The following is an 18,264-nucleotide window of genomic DNA, read 5'->3' on the forward strand; positions in this document are numbered from 1 at the left end:
CAATTATATTTCATACCTGCCATATCCACCAAGGCTAGTGTGGACTAAAGGTATTTTTCAATTGGGCTTTTTAAATTGGAGAGTAAAAAGCAATTTTATAAGGATCATTTTATAACACAAGACAATAAGAATTAGGAACACCCACCCTCAAGCCTGCTCTGCCATTCGATAGGATCATGGCTGATCTGACTGTGGCCTCAACTCCATTTGCCTGTCTGCCCCCCGATCACTATTGGTTCCCTTGTTGATCAAAAATTTAACTCAGCCTTGAATGCATTCAACTGCTCTCTGGGAAAAGAATCCACAAATGAATGACCCTTCCAAGTTAGCAAGCACGGGGGTGATAGAGGAAGGGGACTTGGTGCAAGTTAAGGCATGGGAGCAGAGTTTTGGATGGCGTCAAGGATGTGGGAGATCAGTCAGCAGTGCATTGAAATAATCGAGTCAGAAGGTAACAAAAGCATGATCGTATCAGCAGCAGATGAGCTGAGAGGGGATGAAGTTGAGCTTTGTTAGAGAGTCGAAAATAGGCAATCTTAGTGGTGGCACGAAGAGGAGGTCAGAAGCTCATCTCAGGGTGAAATGTGACATCAAGATTCTGAACAGACTTGCTTAATGTCTGAGATAAAAACAAAAAACTGCGGATGCTGGAAACCCAAAACAAAAACAGAATTACCTGGAAAAACTTAGCAGGTCTGGCAGCATCAAGGGTCATGAGGACTCGAAACGTCAACTCTTTTCTTCTCCGCCGATGCTGCCAGACCTGCTGAATTTTTCCAGGTAATTCTGTTTTTGCTTAATGTCTGACTGAGCTAGGGCACAGAGTTAGGAGTGGGGACCAAAAACAAAGGCTTACGTCTTCCTGATATTTAATTGGAGGAATTTCTTGTTCATCCAGTACTGAATGCTGGATAAGTAGTCTGACACTTTAGCGACAGTGGAGTAACCGAGCAAGGTGGTGGTGAGCTGTTGTCGGTGTACATGTGAAAACTAACACTGTGCTTTCGGATGATGTCATTGAAGAGCAGCTTATGAATAGGAAATAAGAGGGGGCCAAGGATAGATCCTTCAGGGGCACCAGAGATATAACCAAGCAAGAACAGGAAAGGAAGCTATTACAAGTGCTTCCCTGGCTATAATTAGATAGGTAAGAATAGGATCAGCTGAGAGCATCCCATCCACCTGGACGACTGTGGAGCGGTGTTGGAGGAGGATGGTTAGTCCCATGTGTCAAATGATGCAGACAGGTTGAGAGAGACTAGAAGGGAAAGTTTACTTTTGTCACAGTCACATTAGATGTCATTTCTGACTTTGAAATGTGCTGTATTGGTACCATGGAAATCTGATTGGTGGGATTCAAACATGAAGTTATGTGAAAGAGGATAACAGATTTATGAGGTGACAACATATTCAAGGATTTTGAAAAGGAAAGGGAAATTGGCGATGGGATAGTAGTTTGCAAGGACAGTGGGGTCAAGGGTTTTTTTTTGAGGAGAGGGTGATGATGGTAGATTTAAAAGAGAGGGGAACAGCACCTGAAGAGAGAGATCACTTAACAATATCCGTTAACATGGGGACCAGGAAGGGAAGTTTGGTTCTAATCAAGTATTACCTTTATTCGCTTCAACATCCACTGTAGAAGACCTTGCTGAGCTGCTTCAGTGCACATTTCAGGGCGAAATTCAGCTAAGTTCTCTATAATAGCTAGTGTGAAAAAGAGAAGAATACACAATTCAGAAGCAAATTATAAAGAGACAATAAACCTTTTGCTGGCCTTCTGCATGTAGCTGAGCTCTTGGGGAAGCATGTGCCTGCTTCTTTCAAGCAGAACATTTAAATGAGGCTTCCCTCCACTCTCCTTTACATATTAGTTTGAAGTTTGCCATTTCAGTCAATTTTATTTTTTATACACATCTATTTTAAAACATTATTTTACAAAGTTGAATAATCGCTTTGCACTTTCTCATAGCAAATCCAGAAACCTTTCAAAGGTGTGGACAGCTATGTGACAATTTCTTCTCAAACCCAAGGATTTGCTTGAAGCTGAAAAAAGTGTACATCACTGCTCAAAATTGCAAGGAGAGATTGCTCAGGCTTCCTGAAGTCTCAATTAATCAAAATTCCTCTGACGAAAGTTAATTTTCAAGCTTCCCATCCAGTAGAAACATAGCAGTAACATTCCAAAACAGTAGGCAGTGACCTACCACCCCATTGCTAACACCATTTGAGGATGAAGCAAGTTTCCCCAAGCCTTCTGCTGATTCAACAGAGTGGCCCCCTAATTTCTCTTCGAGGTCCAGGGGAAGTCCACTCTCTGGTGTCTCTCACATAAGGGCACATAGTTGTCAATTGAAGTGAGTCAGTGAAAGACAGAAAGAAGAATTAGTGCATCTTTAATAATTAATAGAAATGTGAAATCTGCAAGCAAGGATTTGATTTGAGAGGTAGTGGTTAGCTGCAGTTTGCTTCGAACAATTGATATCAATGATGATTTCTTCAGTTAAGAGACAATTCACTTTAACTATGCAAATACTTTGTCACCTGGCTCTAGGTTACTAAAAGCAATACTATGTGGCCAGGCCAAATTGACTAAGTTATTGCAAAAAAGACAACAAAAATTTTTTCTTGAGTGAAGATATTATGCTGCTGTAGTCTCCAAATACAATGATGCGTACTTGAACAATGACATGTACTTGAACCAATGAAATGCTAATTCTGGATTTAAGCCCTTTGACAAATATAATTCTGTCCTTGGCTAGAACATAAATCTAAAGCATATGTACAACTGCCCAACTCTCACATCCGTGGTGGCAGAACTGAACTTTGTCAATAAAGGGAATTAGCGAAGGTATATGTAGCCAGTTATGGATGGAATGCCAAAACCAATGATAATTTATTTTACTGGTGTGGGAGGAAAGATGGGAAAAAGAGCAAAGTAGCAATAAGGCAGAATTATACACATGACCCCAATCATGTTGCATCTGGATTTTACATGTTCTACACATGACTGATGAAATTCAAAAAGATCTACACAAATTTTTGGCTCCAAAGGGGCAGATTTATACTGCAGTAAAAAAAATGAATTGGAAATTTCTTGTCGAGGATCAACTGTCAAGTTTCCCTGCAATTGATAAGAGTAGCAGTAACTGCAAATTTCCCTAAAGCTCAAAATTGGGTGTACAGAAGGGAAATCTCAGTCATGTCCATATGAACAGCTATCACAAGACAAAGACCAAGGTTCACATCCATTAAATACAATAGAATCCAAAATTCTACGAACCTGAATCTTGTGACTAAAGTGGTGTCAGGAAGGTATAATTGTCATAATGTTATTGGGATTTATTGTAAAGTATAGTAATAGTGGGGGCTGTGTCTGTGTGTTCGTGTGTGGGACTTAATTGAATTAAAGGCAGCTGGTCTGAAGGCTTCGATGTGCCAGAAGATAAGCTAGGTTTGAAATGTTAAGTAGGTAAACATAGGTGTAAAGGGAACTGTTGCATTTTTAAATAAACCAGTCTACGTTGATTTCAAAGGAAGGGGTGAAATGTTTCACTCAGCCAGGAGATGTTAAGAAACAGTGTGTTTACTTTTCTCAAAGATTACTGGTAAAATTAGTATGATGAGGGATTTTTATTATTAGAAAGGTGAGGTCCAAAGACATAGTGAAACAATGGGAATTTGCATTCAAAGGGGAAAATATGGATAACGGTGAAGGTTGTGTGCAAGGAAAGGCATTCTAAGATTAACAAGTGTGAAAAGCCTTCAGCATCTACTCTCAAGCTGCTATCTACAAAGAACAGAAGTTAAGAAAACCCACTCTGAATTGGATTGTTCAGGGTACCTTGAGCTATGAAGAAGAATCATGTGGACTCAAAATGTTAACTCTGTCTTTCTCTCCACAGATGCTTTCAGACCTGCTGTGTTCCTCCAGCATTTTTTGTTTCATTGCCTAGGTCTTTTAAAATCTATATGCCTTAGTGAAAGTGTAACTGGGAGTTAGATTAACTAAGGGATTTAGGAGTTATGTTAACAATTTGTAGACCTACGTGTGTACTTTAAATCATTATTTCTAATAATAAAGATTTAATTTAGTTTTGTAGGAAGCCTATAAGACTCGGTGGTCTTATTACTACTGAATTCAAGGCACGCATCTCAAAATTTATACAAATTGCAAAACAGTTGAGGTAGTTGTTTCAATTTTCCCTTTGGGATTTGAGCAGCTCAGCATTTACCATCAGCTGTGCCATAACAGTGGACTTGAATTGGTAGCTTTCTTCTCAACCCCAAACTAAACATTACTGAGTTTCACCAATCACGTAGATTGGCAAAGTAAGAGGTGTTGTACCCTGTTTAGGATTGAGCTCTGTAATGCAATTTTGGAACCATAAATGTTTAGACCACAAAAGGGGACTATTCAACTTGTGTTTGTGCTGACTCTATGTTTAGAGAAATCTCAAATGAATCCCATTGCTGTGTACCTTCCTCTGTTCAAAATGTTTATCAATATTTTTCTTAAAAAGGTGCAATGGGCTCTGCCCCAACTACTTACTGTGGCAAAAAACCCATGTTGAATTGTTGAGTGGTAAAACATTTCTCCAAACCTTCATCTTCACTGACTCCCTAATCAAAGGAAGTAGTCTTGTTCAAACAGCCTATCACCACCTGTCATGTTTTTAAGGACATCTATTAATTATCCTGTTGGCCTTTTGGCTCATGTGGAAGAAGTCCCAATATCTCAAGTCTTTCTTTATGGCTATATTTTCTCATCCCTGGTGAATCTAAAGACAGATATAAACACTGGTTCGGCCTCAACTGGATTACTGTGTTCAGTTCTGAAGGTATTAGAGAGATTGCAGAAAAGATTCACGAGAATCTGGTTCCAGGAATGAAGAAATTCAGTTAACGTAGATAGATTGGAGAAGTTGGGATTGTTTTCCTTGGAGGAGAGAAGGTTGAGAGGAGGTTTGATAGAGGCAATCAATACCATGTGGGGTCTGAACAGAGTAGATAAGAAGAAACTGTTCCCACTGGTGGAACAATTGAGAACAAGAGAGCACAGTTTTAAGGTAAATTAGCAAAAGAAGCAATGGAGACATAAGGAGAAACTGCGTAATGCAGTGAGTGGTTAAGATCTGAAATGCATTGCTTGAGTGTGTGGTGAAAGCAGGTTCAATCATGGCATTTAAGAGGGAATTTGATTATTATCTGAAAAGGTAGAATGTGCAAGGAATGGGGAGAATTCAGGGAAATGTCACTAGGTGAACTGGAGAGTTGGCATAGACATGACAGCCAAATGGCCTTCTTCTGTACTGTAACAATTCTGGGATTCTGTGACAGCAAGCATATAGAATGTCCTTTCTGTAATGGGGTATCCAAAAATGTGCATTGTCTGGTTAAAATTTATAATCCTCTCTTTCCTCTTGGACACATGGTGCTTCCATAACTTCCCACATTCCACTTGGCCAAGCTGCCCTGCCATACCTTAACTTTTACAAACTATTATAAGTAGAATGACTCACCGGTTACTCACCAAGCAGCTTCTTCCCCTCCACCACAGTTAAAACCAAATACTGGAGGCTGAAAAAGGTAGATCCAGGTGCTGCTGACTGCTTCTGGGTCCTCTTTTCACCTGCTCTTCTACGTGCTGCCGACTGTGTCCTCCTCCTCCTTACATCCACTCTTCCAGGTGGTGGTTACTGCCTCTGGGTCCTCTTTCCACCCACTCTGACAGCTATTCACATCTTCAAGAAATGTTTGGTTCTCAACCTCCTCTAATAAGCCTACACTCTTATTTCCACCATCGGTAAAAACTGCTGCAGTATTTAATATTTCTGCCATACTAATAAGCTAGCACAATTAAATTGTTCCCTTTATCCGTGAGCAGTTTTATCCCTCTCTACAATTTTACTTTCAGCATACTTTCAAAAGCCCTTAGCATTCTCTTTTATATTATCTGTAACCTTTTTCTCAAACACACAAATTGTTAATTGTTCATCTTGAAAGCAAACACCACCACCCCCACACACCATAATAACAAGCTTTGAAAAACTCAAGATTCAACCATCACAAACAATCAGGCCAAACTATTTGGATCAACCTGATGTGTTATAAAACAGTGTGTCAAATAGAATCCACGCTTCATTCCCTGTGCTAAATGTGTACACAGATGGGTTTGCATCTATGCAGACTGACAGGACAGACTGGCACATAAGAAATTATTTTAATTAGGCAATTTTTAGGCTATTGATTTTTCATTAATGTGCTATACACTTATGACAGGAATCTGGCAAAATGTAAAGAATGATCCAGTCCTGCCAGCTGTGTAAAGAAAGAAATTAATTTTAGCACTGAACTACGGGGATCAAATTTAAACACTGGTGACTAGCAGAATTCCATCAAATATGAATGTCTCAAGCAGTTATACGTTTTTAAAGCAATCTCAATTGGAGAGGTGTATTCTATACTTTCTTCTCAACTCTGTCCCCAAAAATAAATCAATTAGGATATTTTTGTTTTCCAAACTTTTAAAAATCCTGGTATCTTAAATAGATTGTGAAAGTTAAAACAGTATTAATCTACTGCAACTTTTCATCTACACAATTAATACAGATTGTGCAACCTGATATCAATCACACTGAGTGAAGCAGAACTGTAAAGAAATTTGTTCTTAGTTTTTCCTGCAGAAAATTGGCAATATTCTTCTCTCAAAATAAGAGATTTGTGATTCCTGCCTACCATTTATTTGCTGAGCGCTGACATATGTATTTAGTAAATAATGAACATGAATAAGCTCTTTAAATCTACTGTTAACACATTATTCTGCAAGTAACTGAACACAAATCACCAGTAAGCCATACAATATTCATCAATCTTCTCAATATTAAGCTATAAATGATAAAAAAATAAGTATAATAATCTAATGACAGTACAGCAGACTCCCATGAAAAAGTCTTACAATTCTTAAATGGTATAAAAACAATAAGACAGTTACCATGCAAAATAAACCTCAGTAACATTATGCAGAATGAAAAAAAAAAAGATACACTATTCATTAATATATTATATATAATTCACTGCACTTCACAATGTACTGATACTTCATACACTCCCCCTTGGGTTCCTGAATATCAGCTTGGCTAACTGAAAAAGTCAATGAACAGAGAAAATACATGCGAGGACAAATCAATTTGCACCATTCTCAAACACCTCCTAGTGTGTGTCACAACTATCTGTAGTTGGCATAGTGAAAGGTTTTTTAAATGTTCACAGTGTCACACAGTGCAACACACAATTGCTGCTATTTTAATCTTAAATCTTACAACCTGCTCACTGGATTCACAAAGCTCCCAAATGCATTCTAATTTTTTGTTTTCATCTTTTTCTCAGACATTGTTGTCTTTAAAATAAAGGTTTAAGCAAGTGAATAAAAATCAAAAACATTACGTATTTTGCAGTACCATGGTTAAACTTATCCATTCAATTGTCCTTTAATGACTTGATTAAATTATTTACTTGAAAGCTTCAACCTCTTCCAAAAGTCTGGACTTGGACTTGATGTTTTTCCCAGAGCTCTGATTCAGATCAGTTGTGCAGTCTAAGCATGTGCAGTGTACCTAATTTCCTAGAATGCATCAGTGCTATCCAGTCAATTGTATTGATGGAATATTTTTGTTTACTTCAATTAACTTTCAAAAAGAGTGAAAGAACGAGGGACACTAAGGGTTGAGGGCCTCTAACCCCTCAACACCCACTCTTGCAGGTAGCGAGGAGAGTGGATAGATATTTTGGGATGAGATGAGTGACCATGGAGCAAGGGTGAGGGAGTGATTTATTCAAAGGAGGGGATGCGGGCAGTCAAAACAGTGAGGGAGTAGTAGAAAGAAGCATGGAAAGTGGAAGGTTTGGAGGGGGTGGGCATGTCCCATGTGGTGTTTAAAATGGTTTCTGCCCAAAGTCTTTGTCTCACCAAAGATGACCTCAGAGGTCAGGTGCACTGTGGCTTGTCATAGTCATAAGGGGCAGCAGTACACAAAAGGCATTTCTCCAAACATCTCCCTTTTCAGAAGAAAAAAAACCACATTGCATGTACTATCAGTTGCAGTTGCATGTTACCCACATGCACAGTCTATAAAGAAAGTCATCACGCGTAGACAAAGAGCTGTTCAATCTAGTCTGTCTCTACACACACATTCTACACAATCTTTAGAGCACCTAGGTTTTCAAATGGTACACTTGCGGGTTGTTGTTAGTTGTTCATTTGTTGTCTGCTGGCTCCTGCAGTGACGTTGCCTCTCCAGGGAATGTCATTGTAGCAAGTGTTGCACCTCTGATCCGTTCCATATGTTGGGGATGCAGTTGGTCTCAAACTGATGGTCATTTCATTTCTTGTTCAATTGGCAAAATCAAATATTCCTCTTCACCAGTTTGCTGCGAAGGAGCAGCTTCTCCAGTTGCACGTATGCACTTGCAGTTGCAACAATATGTCTGGCCTTCACTTTCACCGTATATGATCAAGGTTCCAAGATGCCAAAAGGGGTGACTTTTGTTGAATGCGATGATTATTTGCTCTGACTGGCTCTCCCAACTCTCAACTCTGACAATGATTTGGCAGCTTTTTCAAAGTGAAATGTGGCTGACGTTTCACTTTGATTTTCTCACTCACTTGTGTTACTACTTCTGGCTTCTGTTGTTTTTTTTAAGCCATTGGAAGAGTAGTTTGGGTGTGATATTAGTCGCTGAACAAGATGACAGTCCATGCCTTCAGTGGCTGTGTTTCTCCACTCTAAGGTTGTCTTGTCCACATCTATACAAGATGTATTCAATTTTTTGATGATCCCTTTGGCGATTTTCACTGCTGCCTCAGCCTTTCCATTTGATTGGGGATAGTGTGGAGATGATGTGTATTGCTGAATTTCATGAAGTGCCTGAATTCTTGACTCATGAACTGAGGGCCATTGACACTCATCATAATGTCAGGAATTTCATAACAACTGAAGTGTGCTTTCAGGCATTCTACAATCTCGCTGGTAGTCATTGACGTTAGCTTGTTTAACTCCCCCTGGTCTGAATAGTAGTTGGTGACGAGAGACAGTTCTGGAGTGAAGAGGTCTACCTCAAGCCATGAGCAGCTCTTTAGCTTGCTTAGCTTGATGCCCATTACAAGCACTGCACTGGCTAATGTGGTCCTCAGACAACTCAATTCTTTGATGGCTTGCATGAATGTGCTTCAGCATATATTTTCTCATCTCTTTAGGAATGACGACTCTAGCTCCTTTGTACAAGATGCCATCTTAGACAATCACTTCATCCCAGTATGCACAATAGTCTCTCATATAACAGATGTGTCCTTGATTGTTTCAGGACATCCTTTCATCACTGCTTCCTGCAGCACTTGGAACTCATTGCGTAGTTTATGTGATGTGAGCACGACGTTTGTCTGCCAGATTCCATGTCTCTGCTGGATTGATGACTTCCACAGCATGTTGTGCTGTTGCTTCTTGTTGAACCCGGAAGATTTCACTTTCTGCACTAGAGCCATCAATTTCCTTCAAAAGGGTGATGTACATCCGCTTCCCTTGCTGTATTGCACTTCCAAGTGATATCTCTGCCAACAAAATAACGTATTTTGCAGGCGCTTCAGAACAAATAGAAGCGGTTTGAGAAAGGTTCTTTGAAGTGGATCTTTCTCAGAAAAACTCAGGCCTGGCAGCAACTGTGGAGAGAAAAACAGTTAACATTTCATGTCCATATAACTCTTCTTCCTAACTCTGTTTCTCTCTCCACAGATGCTGCCAGGCTTGCTGAGTTTTTCCAACATTTTCTGTTTTTATTTTAGGTTTCCAGCATCCAGTATTTTGCTTGTGGTCAGCCTCTACCATCAATTCCTCTCCACTAAACAGATGTCGATTAAAATACTCACAGACAGAGGCAATAGCCAGGCACTCTCTTAATCTATGTGTAGCGTCATTCAGTTTGAGTTAATGCTTTGGATGAGAACGCAACTATATGTCCTTGCATGAGGGTTGCTCCAAGTCCTGTTTCAGTGGCATCACACTGCAGAGTGACTTCATCATTGACATCATAGTACCTCAGCACAGGCATTGTTGTCACTAGCTGTTTGATGTGGAGTGAAAGCTGCTTATGTGCCTACTGAACATCCTTTGCAGTGCGCTTGTGAAGAGGTTCACATTCTGATGACAAATTGGGCAAGAACTTTGCTAGATAATTCACAAACCCAACAAATCATTGCACCACCTTCAAATCTGTTGGTTCCTTCATCTCTGCTACAGCATGCACCTTATCAGGAGCAGGGCAAAGTCCTTTTACTGTCAGTACATGATCTGTGTGGTTGACTTCAGTCATCTTTAGTTGAAGGTTTTCCTTGCTTAGCTTCAAGTTCATCAGGCAAGCTCTCTTTAGAAGTCTCATTAGATTCTGACCATGGTCAGCGATGGCTTCTTCCACCTTATCTCCATATCCATAGACTAGCAGATCATCCATGATATCTTCCACTTTTGGAAGATCATTGATTATCTCATGCTGTTTGCGTTGATATTCTTCTGGAGCAGTAGAAATGCCAAACGGCAAGCTCAACCATCTGTACTTCCCAAATGGCAGCCAGAACATAGTCAAAAACTGCTGTTTTCATCCCACATCACTTGCCAGGATCCATCCTTCGCATCTACGGTGATAAAGACCATTGCTTTGGCAAGTTGCGGCAAACTATCTTCAATGGTTGGCATGGGGTGGCAGGATCTCTTCAAAGCTTTAGTGAGGTCCTTCAGATCGTTGTGCACACTCTTCTATCCAGGTTTTTCACTGCTATGCTGCTAATCCAGTCTGTAGGAGTTGTCACTTTCTTGATTATTCCCCATCCTTTCAAATTCCTCTATCTTACCTTTCAGGCTGGATCGAGGGCAGCTGGAACTCCCCTCAGAAGATGCTGAGTTTAGCTCACATTCTCATCTATTTCAATATGATATTCACCAGGTAGACATCCAAGACCTTGAAAGCACCTTTGAAATTTGTCAGGATCTGTTCAGCAATCAATGGCTTGGTGCCATGCGAAACACTGCAAATCACTTTGGTACATGGAGTTACCAGCCCAAACTTTTGACTTGTTTCAGCTGAGATGAGGGGATTTTGCTTAGCTTGTCCTCTTGGGGTGAGCACGACATGATAGCTTCATTTTCAGGTCACTATCTTGAACAACTTCACACAGGTCTGCAAAGCTCATGATGTTGCATTGGTGTCTATCTGGCACTTCACATTAACTTGATGCTCTCCTTCTGCAGTCATCAATCCAATAGTCAAAAATCAATTTTTTCCTCGAAACTTGATAGTGCTAACCAGTGCTAGGATGTAAAATGACTCATCAGAATCATCATCCGACATCGCTCCAGCAACCATCTTTACATATTTGTTTTGGATTTCCAGCATCCGCAGTTTTTTTGTTTTTACCATCTTTACATGCTTGCTTTTCTTCTTTCCAACAAAACACTTGATTGCAAAGTGATTCAGCATCATGCAGTTGGAGCACTGCTTTCCCCATGATGGACATACTTCCTTTTGTTTTGTGTGGTATCCTCTACAATATTTACATCCAGTACTCCAGCCTTGATCTTTTTTCTGGTCTTTTTATAAACAGTTCTTCCTTTTCTCCATCATTTTGTGCTTGGAAGGCCTGGACTGCCCCTCAGCGTAGTACACAGCCTCGTCAGCTCGCCCATTAATACTCTTCAGTTGATGATTAACAACCTCAGAACTTTTGCATATGTCAATAACTTTCTTGAGTGTAAGTTTCTCTTCTGTCAGCAGATGCACTCTCAGTATAGGATCTCTTGCTCCTAAGACAATGCTATCTCTGATGAGATCATCCTTTAGTTGCCCAAACTCCCAAGATTCAGCTTGACGTCTCAATACAGTTACTTACTGATCAATATTCTTCCTCCCTTCCTTAGCTCTGGTGTTGAACACAGTGTTCATAAATAACATTAGTAGAGGATTCAAAGTGGATCTTCAAGACCTTCAAAATTTTACAAGACTAGCTTTTCTGCTCCTCAGTGAGGTCTAGGGTGCAATACAGCTTGTAGCACTCCTTCCCCAGCATGCATAAAAGAGTTGCTATTCTTACTTATTCAGGTTTCTTGTTTAACTCCGTGGCAACTTCATAGTTCTGCCAGAGACTGGAAGAATTTCCAATTCATTTTCAAACCTCTCTTCATCTCTATACGAGCAGGTACTGGAATATTAAAAGCCACACTGATGACATCCTGTACAAAGTTGCAAAGTGATGTTTTAATTACTCTGCTATTTCTTACAGCTCTCTTCCAGCTATCAAAATTCATTCAAATTCAGCTACACACACCTGACACCATGTTCCAGTGGTTGGTAAAAAAGGCGTCTGCCAAAATCCTGTTTTACCCCAAATGACGAAGTCACATGACTATGGAAAGCCACAGTATACAAGAGGCAGCAGTGCACAAAGGCATTTCTCCAAACAGGGCACAGCTGGAAACGGGCCACATTTTCCCTACATTCCAAATACAGCCTGCAGCTGATGGTAGTTCTTTTCCCCATTATGCTATGCTATACCGCCCAGCATGAGAGAAATGGTTGAGAACAGAGAAAGTAGTAAAAGGACGTCAAAGTGAATAAAACGACAAAGAAAAATGAGAAGCAGGAATATGAAGACTTGAGGGACAGGCAAGAGAGTGACAATATTCTCTAACTTAACTGCAAACAAAGCACAAAAGATCAGCTAACAAGCACAAAAGATCAGCTAATGATAAATAATATACAGGTTCAAAAACTCTTTTAGAAAGCATTTTGTAATATTTCATTTCAAATAGGCCGATTGCATCGTTCAGCCTGAAATGTTTTCATTACAAATGCTGCAAAGTCAGGGTAGGTTTCTCAACACTTCACTGAAATGAGGCCAAAGAAGGTGAAGCATTTTGATGCAGAGTATTGAGAGTGAAATAAATTAAAAAAATAATAGAAGTGTGCAAAAAGCCGAACTGGTGTCACAGACAATTAGCATCCCCAGGTAGTATCCACATTAGTATTCACACTGGTGGGTTCATTTTATAATACAACTAGGCCTTCCATCCTAAAAGATTAACTGGGCTTGACAACCACATTGCTTTGCTTCTTTCCTGATATAAGGCAAGGCAACATAAAACAAGTAAACATACTGGGTAGCACATTTCCGATTGAAGGTAATAGGATTTGGAAAAACCAATTAAATCCGCAGATTGACTAGTTCCTCCTGATTGGTTCGTGCTTTCACTGGCAGTGATTTTGCTCGGGCTTCTTGAGCACCAACTGAATGGAGCAGTCATGGTCAAAATCTTATAAAATTATCAGCTGCAGAGGGTCCACGATTTCCAATCATTACTTGGTCAGTGCTAAGCTTGTGAATTATTGGCTTGAGAACTGAAAAATCATTAATGTAATGAAGGATTTTAAAGTTGCAGCATTGCCAGAATTAGGAATGAAATTACACTATGGTCAGACCATCTGTTAAGTATTTTTACAACTTTCAAGTAGCACCTTCAACAAAGTAAAATGTCCCAAGGGTTTCATAGAAGCATTATAAAACAAAGCTTGACATGGTGCCGCCTATGGAGGTATTAGGGTAGAAGACCCTGTTAAAGGAGGAATAAGAGGTAGACAGTCAGAGTAGGTTAGGGAGGGAATTCCAGAGTTAAAGATAAGCCTTAATTTGCCTTAACTACAAAAAGGAGAAGATTAATGAAATGTATATATTTTTTAAAAAACTGATTAATTCTACAATACTGAAATTGCAATCAATGTAAGATAGTGTACACCTCCAGGGCAAAGCATAGAAATGTCCTTCTGTGATCCTCCCAAATTAGAATTGCACTTGTAGCAATGTGGCACTGCTACTCCCTTATCATTGGCATCTTAATTTCCTCTGTTTAGCGTCTCTTCTGCTCCTTCCCCGAACTAGCCTAATTCAACTCTCTCAAAATTAAATCTGTCCAGAGTACCCTAGTTTATCTTTTCAAAGCAGTTGTATGAGTACCCTAAGCATGATAGCTCCAGCTCATGCTCCTGCCACTCACCCTTGCCTTTCACTCTGTTCCCTAGCCTTCAGCTACTGCCTCATTAGTTATGTGTGAGCCAGTGAAGTAATGTAAAAATGAAAATCCCCACCTGCTTCTGTTGCAGGCTTGCTATTAAGACATCATGATTTTCCCAGTGGGTGTCTACTATCAAATCAACTCAATTTCTTCCCAGCATCAACGTTCCTAGTTTTTAAATCTCTCCCAATCCCAGCCTCAACCCCTTACCAGAAACCTGAGCTCTCCACTCACTCATGCCTGACACCTCTCCAGTTTCTCTAACACACATGTTAATGTGGCTATATATTGTGATAACAGAAATCTGGAGTGCATATGCAGTCTATTAGGGAGCATTAGATATTAAAGGGTGCTGATTGCTTGCACATCCTCTACCTTGATTTAAAACTTCAGCCTGGCTAGACCACAACATGGCTACACAAGCCACTTCTCAGCCTCACATGGAGCCCAGCGCCCCTCTTCTAGCCCCAGTCTTCCTCTCACTCACATTTCATTATTCTTTAACGGGATGCGGATATCACAGGCTAGGCCAGCATTATTGCCCATCCCTAACTGCCCTCGAGAAAGTGGTGGTGAGCCACCTTCTTGAACCGCTGCAGTCTGTGTAGTGTAAGTACACACATGGTGCTGTCAGAAAGGAAATTCCAGGATTTTGAGCTAGCAGTAGTGAAGAAACGGTGATATAGTTGCATGACAGGATGGTGTGGGGCTTAGAGGGGAACTTGCAGGTGGTAATGTTCCATCTTGGTGATAGAGGTTGGGGTTGGAAAGGTGCTGTCAAAGGAACCTTGATGAATATCTGAGGAGCCATGAATGGTGCTAAACATTGTGCAATCCGCAGCAAACATCCCCACCTCTGAACTTTTGATGAAGGGAAGGTCACAAATGAAGCAGCTGAAGATGGTTGGGCCGAGGCCACTACTCCTGCAGTGGTGTCCTGGGCTGAGATGACTGACCTCCAACAACCACAACCATCTTCCTCTGTGCTACAGCAGAGAGTTTTCCCTCTGGTTCCCACTGACTCCAATCGCTCTGACCTCACCTATGGAGTTCAGCTCTTTTGTCCATGATTGAATCAAGGCTGTAATAAGGTTAGGAGCTGAGTAGCCCTGGCAGAACCCAAACTGAGCATCAGTGAACAGGTTATTTCTGAGTATGTGCCACTCGATACCACTAACAATAATCCCGTCCATCATTTTGCTGATGATCATGGGTAGACTAATGAGTCGGTCATTGGCCAGGTTGGATTTGTCCTACTTTTTGTGTACAGGACGTACCTGGACAATGTTCTACATTGTCAGATAGATTCCCGTGTTGTAGCTGTACTGGAACAGCATTGCTTGGAGCACGGCTAGTTCTAGAGCACAAATATTCAGTACTAATGCAGGAATACTGTCACGGCCCACAGCTTTTGCAGTATTCAGTGCCATCAGCTGTTTCTTGATATCACATGGAGTGAATTGAATTGGCAGAGGACTTGCATCTGTGATGCTGGGAACCTCAGGAGAAAGCCAAGATGGATCATCCACTCGGCATTTCTGGCTGAAGATGGTTGCAAATATTTCAGCCTTCTCTTATATCTAACATATCAAAGCTGTCTTTAGGATGGCCTGTACCCAACTGCTGCCAGTATCAAACTCATGTTAGCTGTCATGATAATGCACAAGCTTAAAATATTGAGCAAATTAACAAAGCAATGTATGACATCAGGTGACTGCACAGAAAAGAGTGTGAAACAGACTTAGAGAGTGAAAACGTGGGAAGATAGAGATTACAAAGTGTTTGAGAACCATAGAGTCACACACAGACAAGAAATAGATGATAAGAACTAAGAGAGTGGGAAAGAAGCAGAGAGACCATTACCAGAGAAAGGTCCCATCTGTATTGTGCTTCAATAAACACCAAAAAGAATTAGTAGCAATGCTTAATAAGCCGGCCTGCTAAACATTTCATACAAACAAACTGAATTTCTTTCCCAGTTATGACAGTTTTTTTAAGGGTTTCAGCTAGAGATGATTCATATGCATGTTTGTGAGCGGTTAGAAAAAAAAACTGTTGAGTAAAGCACAAAATGCAACTTTTTGCTCTTTCACATTTACATATTATTGTCAATGACCCACAACGTAGGATCCAACGTAAAAGGAAATACTTTAGAAAGGATGGTCAGTAGCTTTATAGTTGAGAAAGCATTTTAATATAATTTTCTAAATATTGGCTGCACTTTATACACTCAAAAGATAAAAGGCATGGCCATTTTTCACATGAAATTACATGCTTCAGATTGCTGGATACTTCAACTGTAGAACTGGCGTGCAATTTTCCCTAGAATTATATTCTACTTGCTTGCTAGATGTGCTTTCCTTTTGAGTTAAATAAGGTAAAGCACACAATTATAATCTAACTTCAGGAACATCAGAAATAAGGCCCAACACATTGCCTCTTAGTCATGTATCACCTTACAAGAGGCTTTGCAAATGAAAATATATTTCAGGCAAAACAACTTACCTAGCGTGTTGTGAACACCATCTGCTTCTTCTTTCACTGTCTCATCTAATCGTTCCAGGTTTTGAACTAGCAGTGCTACCACTTGTCCTTCCAACTAAATTAAGGCAAAAACAGATAACATTACAACAAACCACTTCAGCATAAATTTTTAATATTGAATGAATGACACATCACAAATCTCACACATTTTTGCTAATAGACATGATTTACTTGCAAAAATAATCAAAGGCCAGGCCAATATATACATTTTCTGGTTGACCAGCATTCTACTGACTTGTGAATAGTTTGTCAGATCACACAGAAATGGGAGCAATGGAACAATTTATATCTGTGTGCTGGTTACAAAGAACCCACAGACAGCGGACAAAGCAGCAGCCATTGTTGCCTCTCCAGTGGGGAAGGGCCAAAGTACAGGCACTCTATCATCAATCTGTCCTGCAGAGACAATCCTCTTTCTCTCAGTTCACCAGAATCAAGTTTTTTCTCATTAAATTACTACAATAAAGCACAAAATAAGGTCCAAGCTCCTATGGAGTTTCAAACTGTTAAGTGAAGTCACAGACAAAACAAAGTCATATTTTCCTGTCCAACCACCCCTGTGTCAAAAGTAAAACTTAAGAATTGAAAAAGCAAAGCTTCCCTTACCTCCCATGCTGGGTGCCAGGCAGGCACATGATCCACTACACTTACTGACTCCTCCTTACCTATCCTATTAAATATATCCTCAAAAAACACAAAAGAAAAAGATTTGTCAAATACAATTTCTCTTTCATAAATCAGTGCTGACTCTGTAGTCATATTATGATTTTCTAATTGCACTGTTGCCACATCCCAAATAATAGGTTCCAGCATTTAGACTTCTACTCATGTTAGGCTAATTGGCCTATTGTTCCCTCTTTTCCTTCTTCCTCCATTTTTAAATAGCCGGACTATGTTCCTAGAATCTAAGGAATGCAGGAAGATCAAAGCCAATGCATCTATTGCTGCTGCAGCTTCCTCTTAAAACCTTAGGATGCAGGTCATCAGGTCCAGGGGATTTGTCACCATTTATTCCAATTCATTTTTCCATTGCGATTTCTTTTAAAAAAAATCCATCTAAGTTCCTTATTCACACCAGACCTCCAGTTCCCCATTATTTCTGAAATGTTTTTTTTCTTCCACCTCTAGGGGTTCAGCCACATGTCTTTTTGTCTATAGGTTGAAAAGACTGTTTGCTTCATTCAGCCTTGATCTCATAACAAGCAACCAAACATAAGACTATCACATTTAGTGTGTCAACAGTACAGTCCATCTTGGTGTGATCCACGCGAATGAAGTAAACTCCATTAACCTGCATAATCTGCATAAAGGTAATAATCAGTTTTTCACCGAGGAACATGGGTTATTTCTTTGAAAAATAGTTAATTTCAAGTTTATCTGATTAATTCTTTGTGAACTGCTGGCAGACTTCTAGCATTGTTGTAGCAAATGAGATATTGCTAAAATTGAATTCTTATGAAACACAATGGCCTGGATTATACTTTCAGTATTGAAGGGAGAGAATTCCTCTGCATGAGCTCCTCAGCGTAGTGTCTTTGGCCCAGCCATCTTCAGTTGCTTCATCAATGACTTCCCACCATCATGAGGTCAGAAGTGCAGATGCTCGCTGATG

The 18,264-nt window shown here is 40.1% G+C and overlaps 1 protein-coding gene across 4 annotated transcripts in view; it reads right to left on the reverse strand.

Annotated features, from left to right (window-relative positions):
• Positions 1–18,264, reverse strand: part of ctnnbl1 (catenin, beta like 1) — a 201,613-nt gene that overhangs the window by 109,404 nt on the left and 73,945 nt on the right. For all 4 annotated transcript variants that reach the window (XM_041204704.1, XM_041204703.1, XM_041204706.1 and 1 more), the window contains 2 exons: positions 16,614–16,707; positions 1,613–1,704 (listed from right to left, as the gene is read on the reverse strand). In XM_041204704.1, the coding sequence (XP_041060638.1) occupies positions 1,613–1,704; positions 16,614–16,707 (186 nt within the window). The remainder of the gene's footprint in view (positions 1–1,612; positions 1,705–16,613; positions 16,708–18,264) is intronic.

This window comes from Carcharodon carcharias, chromosome 14, assembly GCF_017639515.1.
Source record: "Carcharodon carcharias isolate sCarCar2 chromosome 14, sCarCar2.pri, whole genome shotgun sequence".
NCBI lineage: Eukaryota > Metazoa > Chordata > Chondrichthyes > Lamniformes > Lamnidae > Carcharodon > Carcharodon carcharias.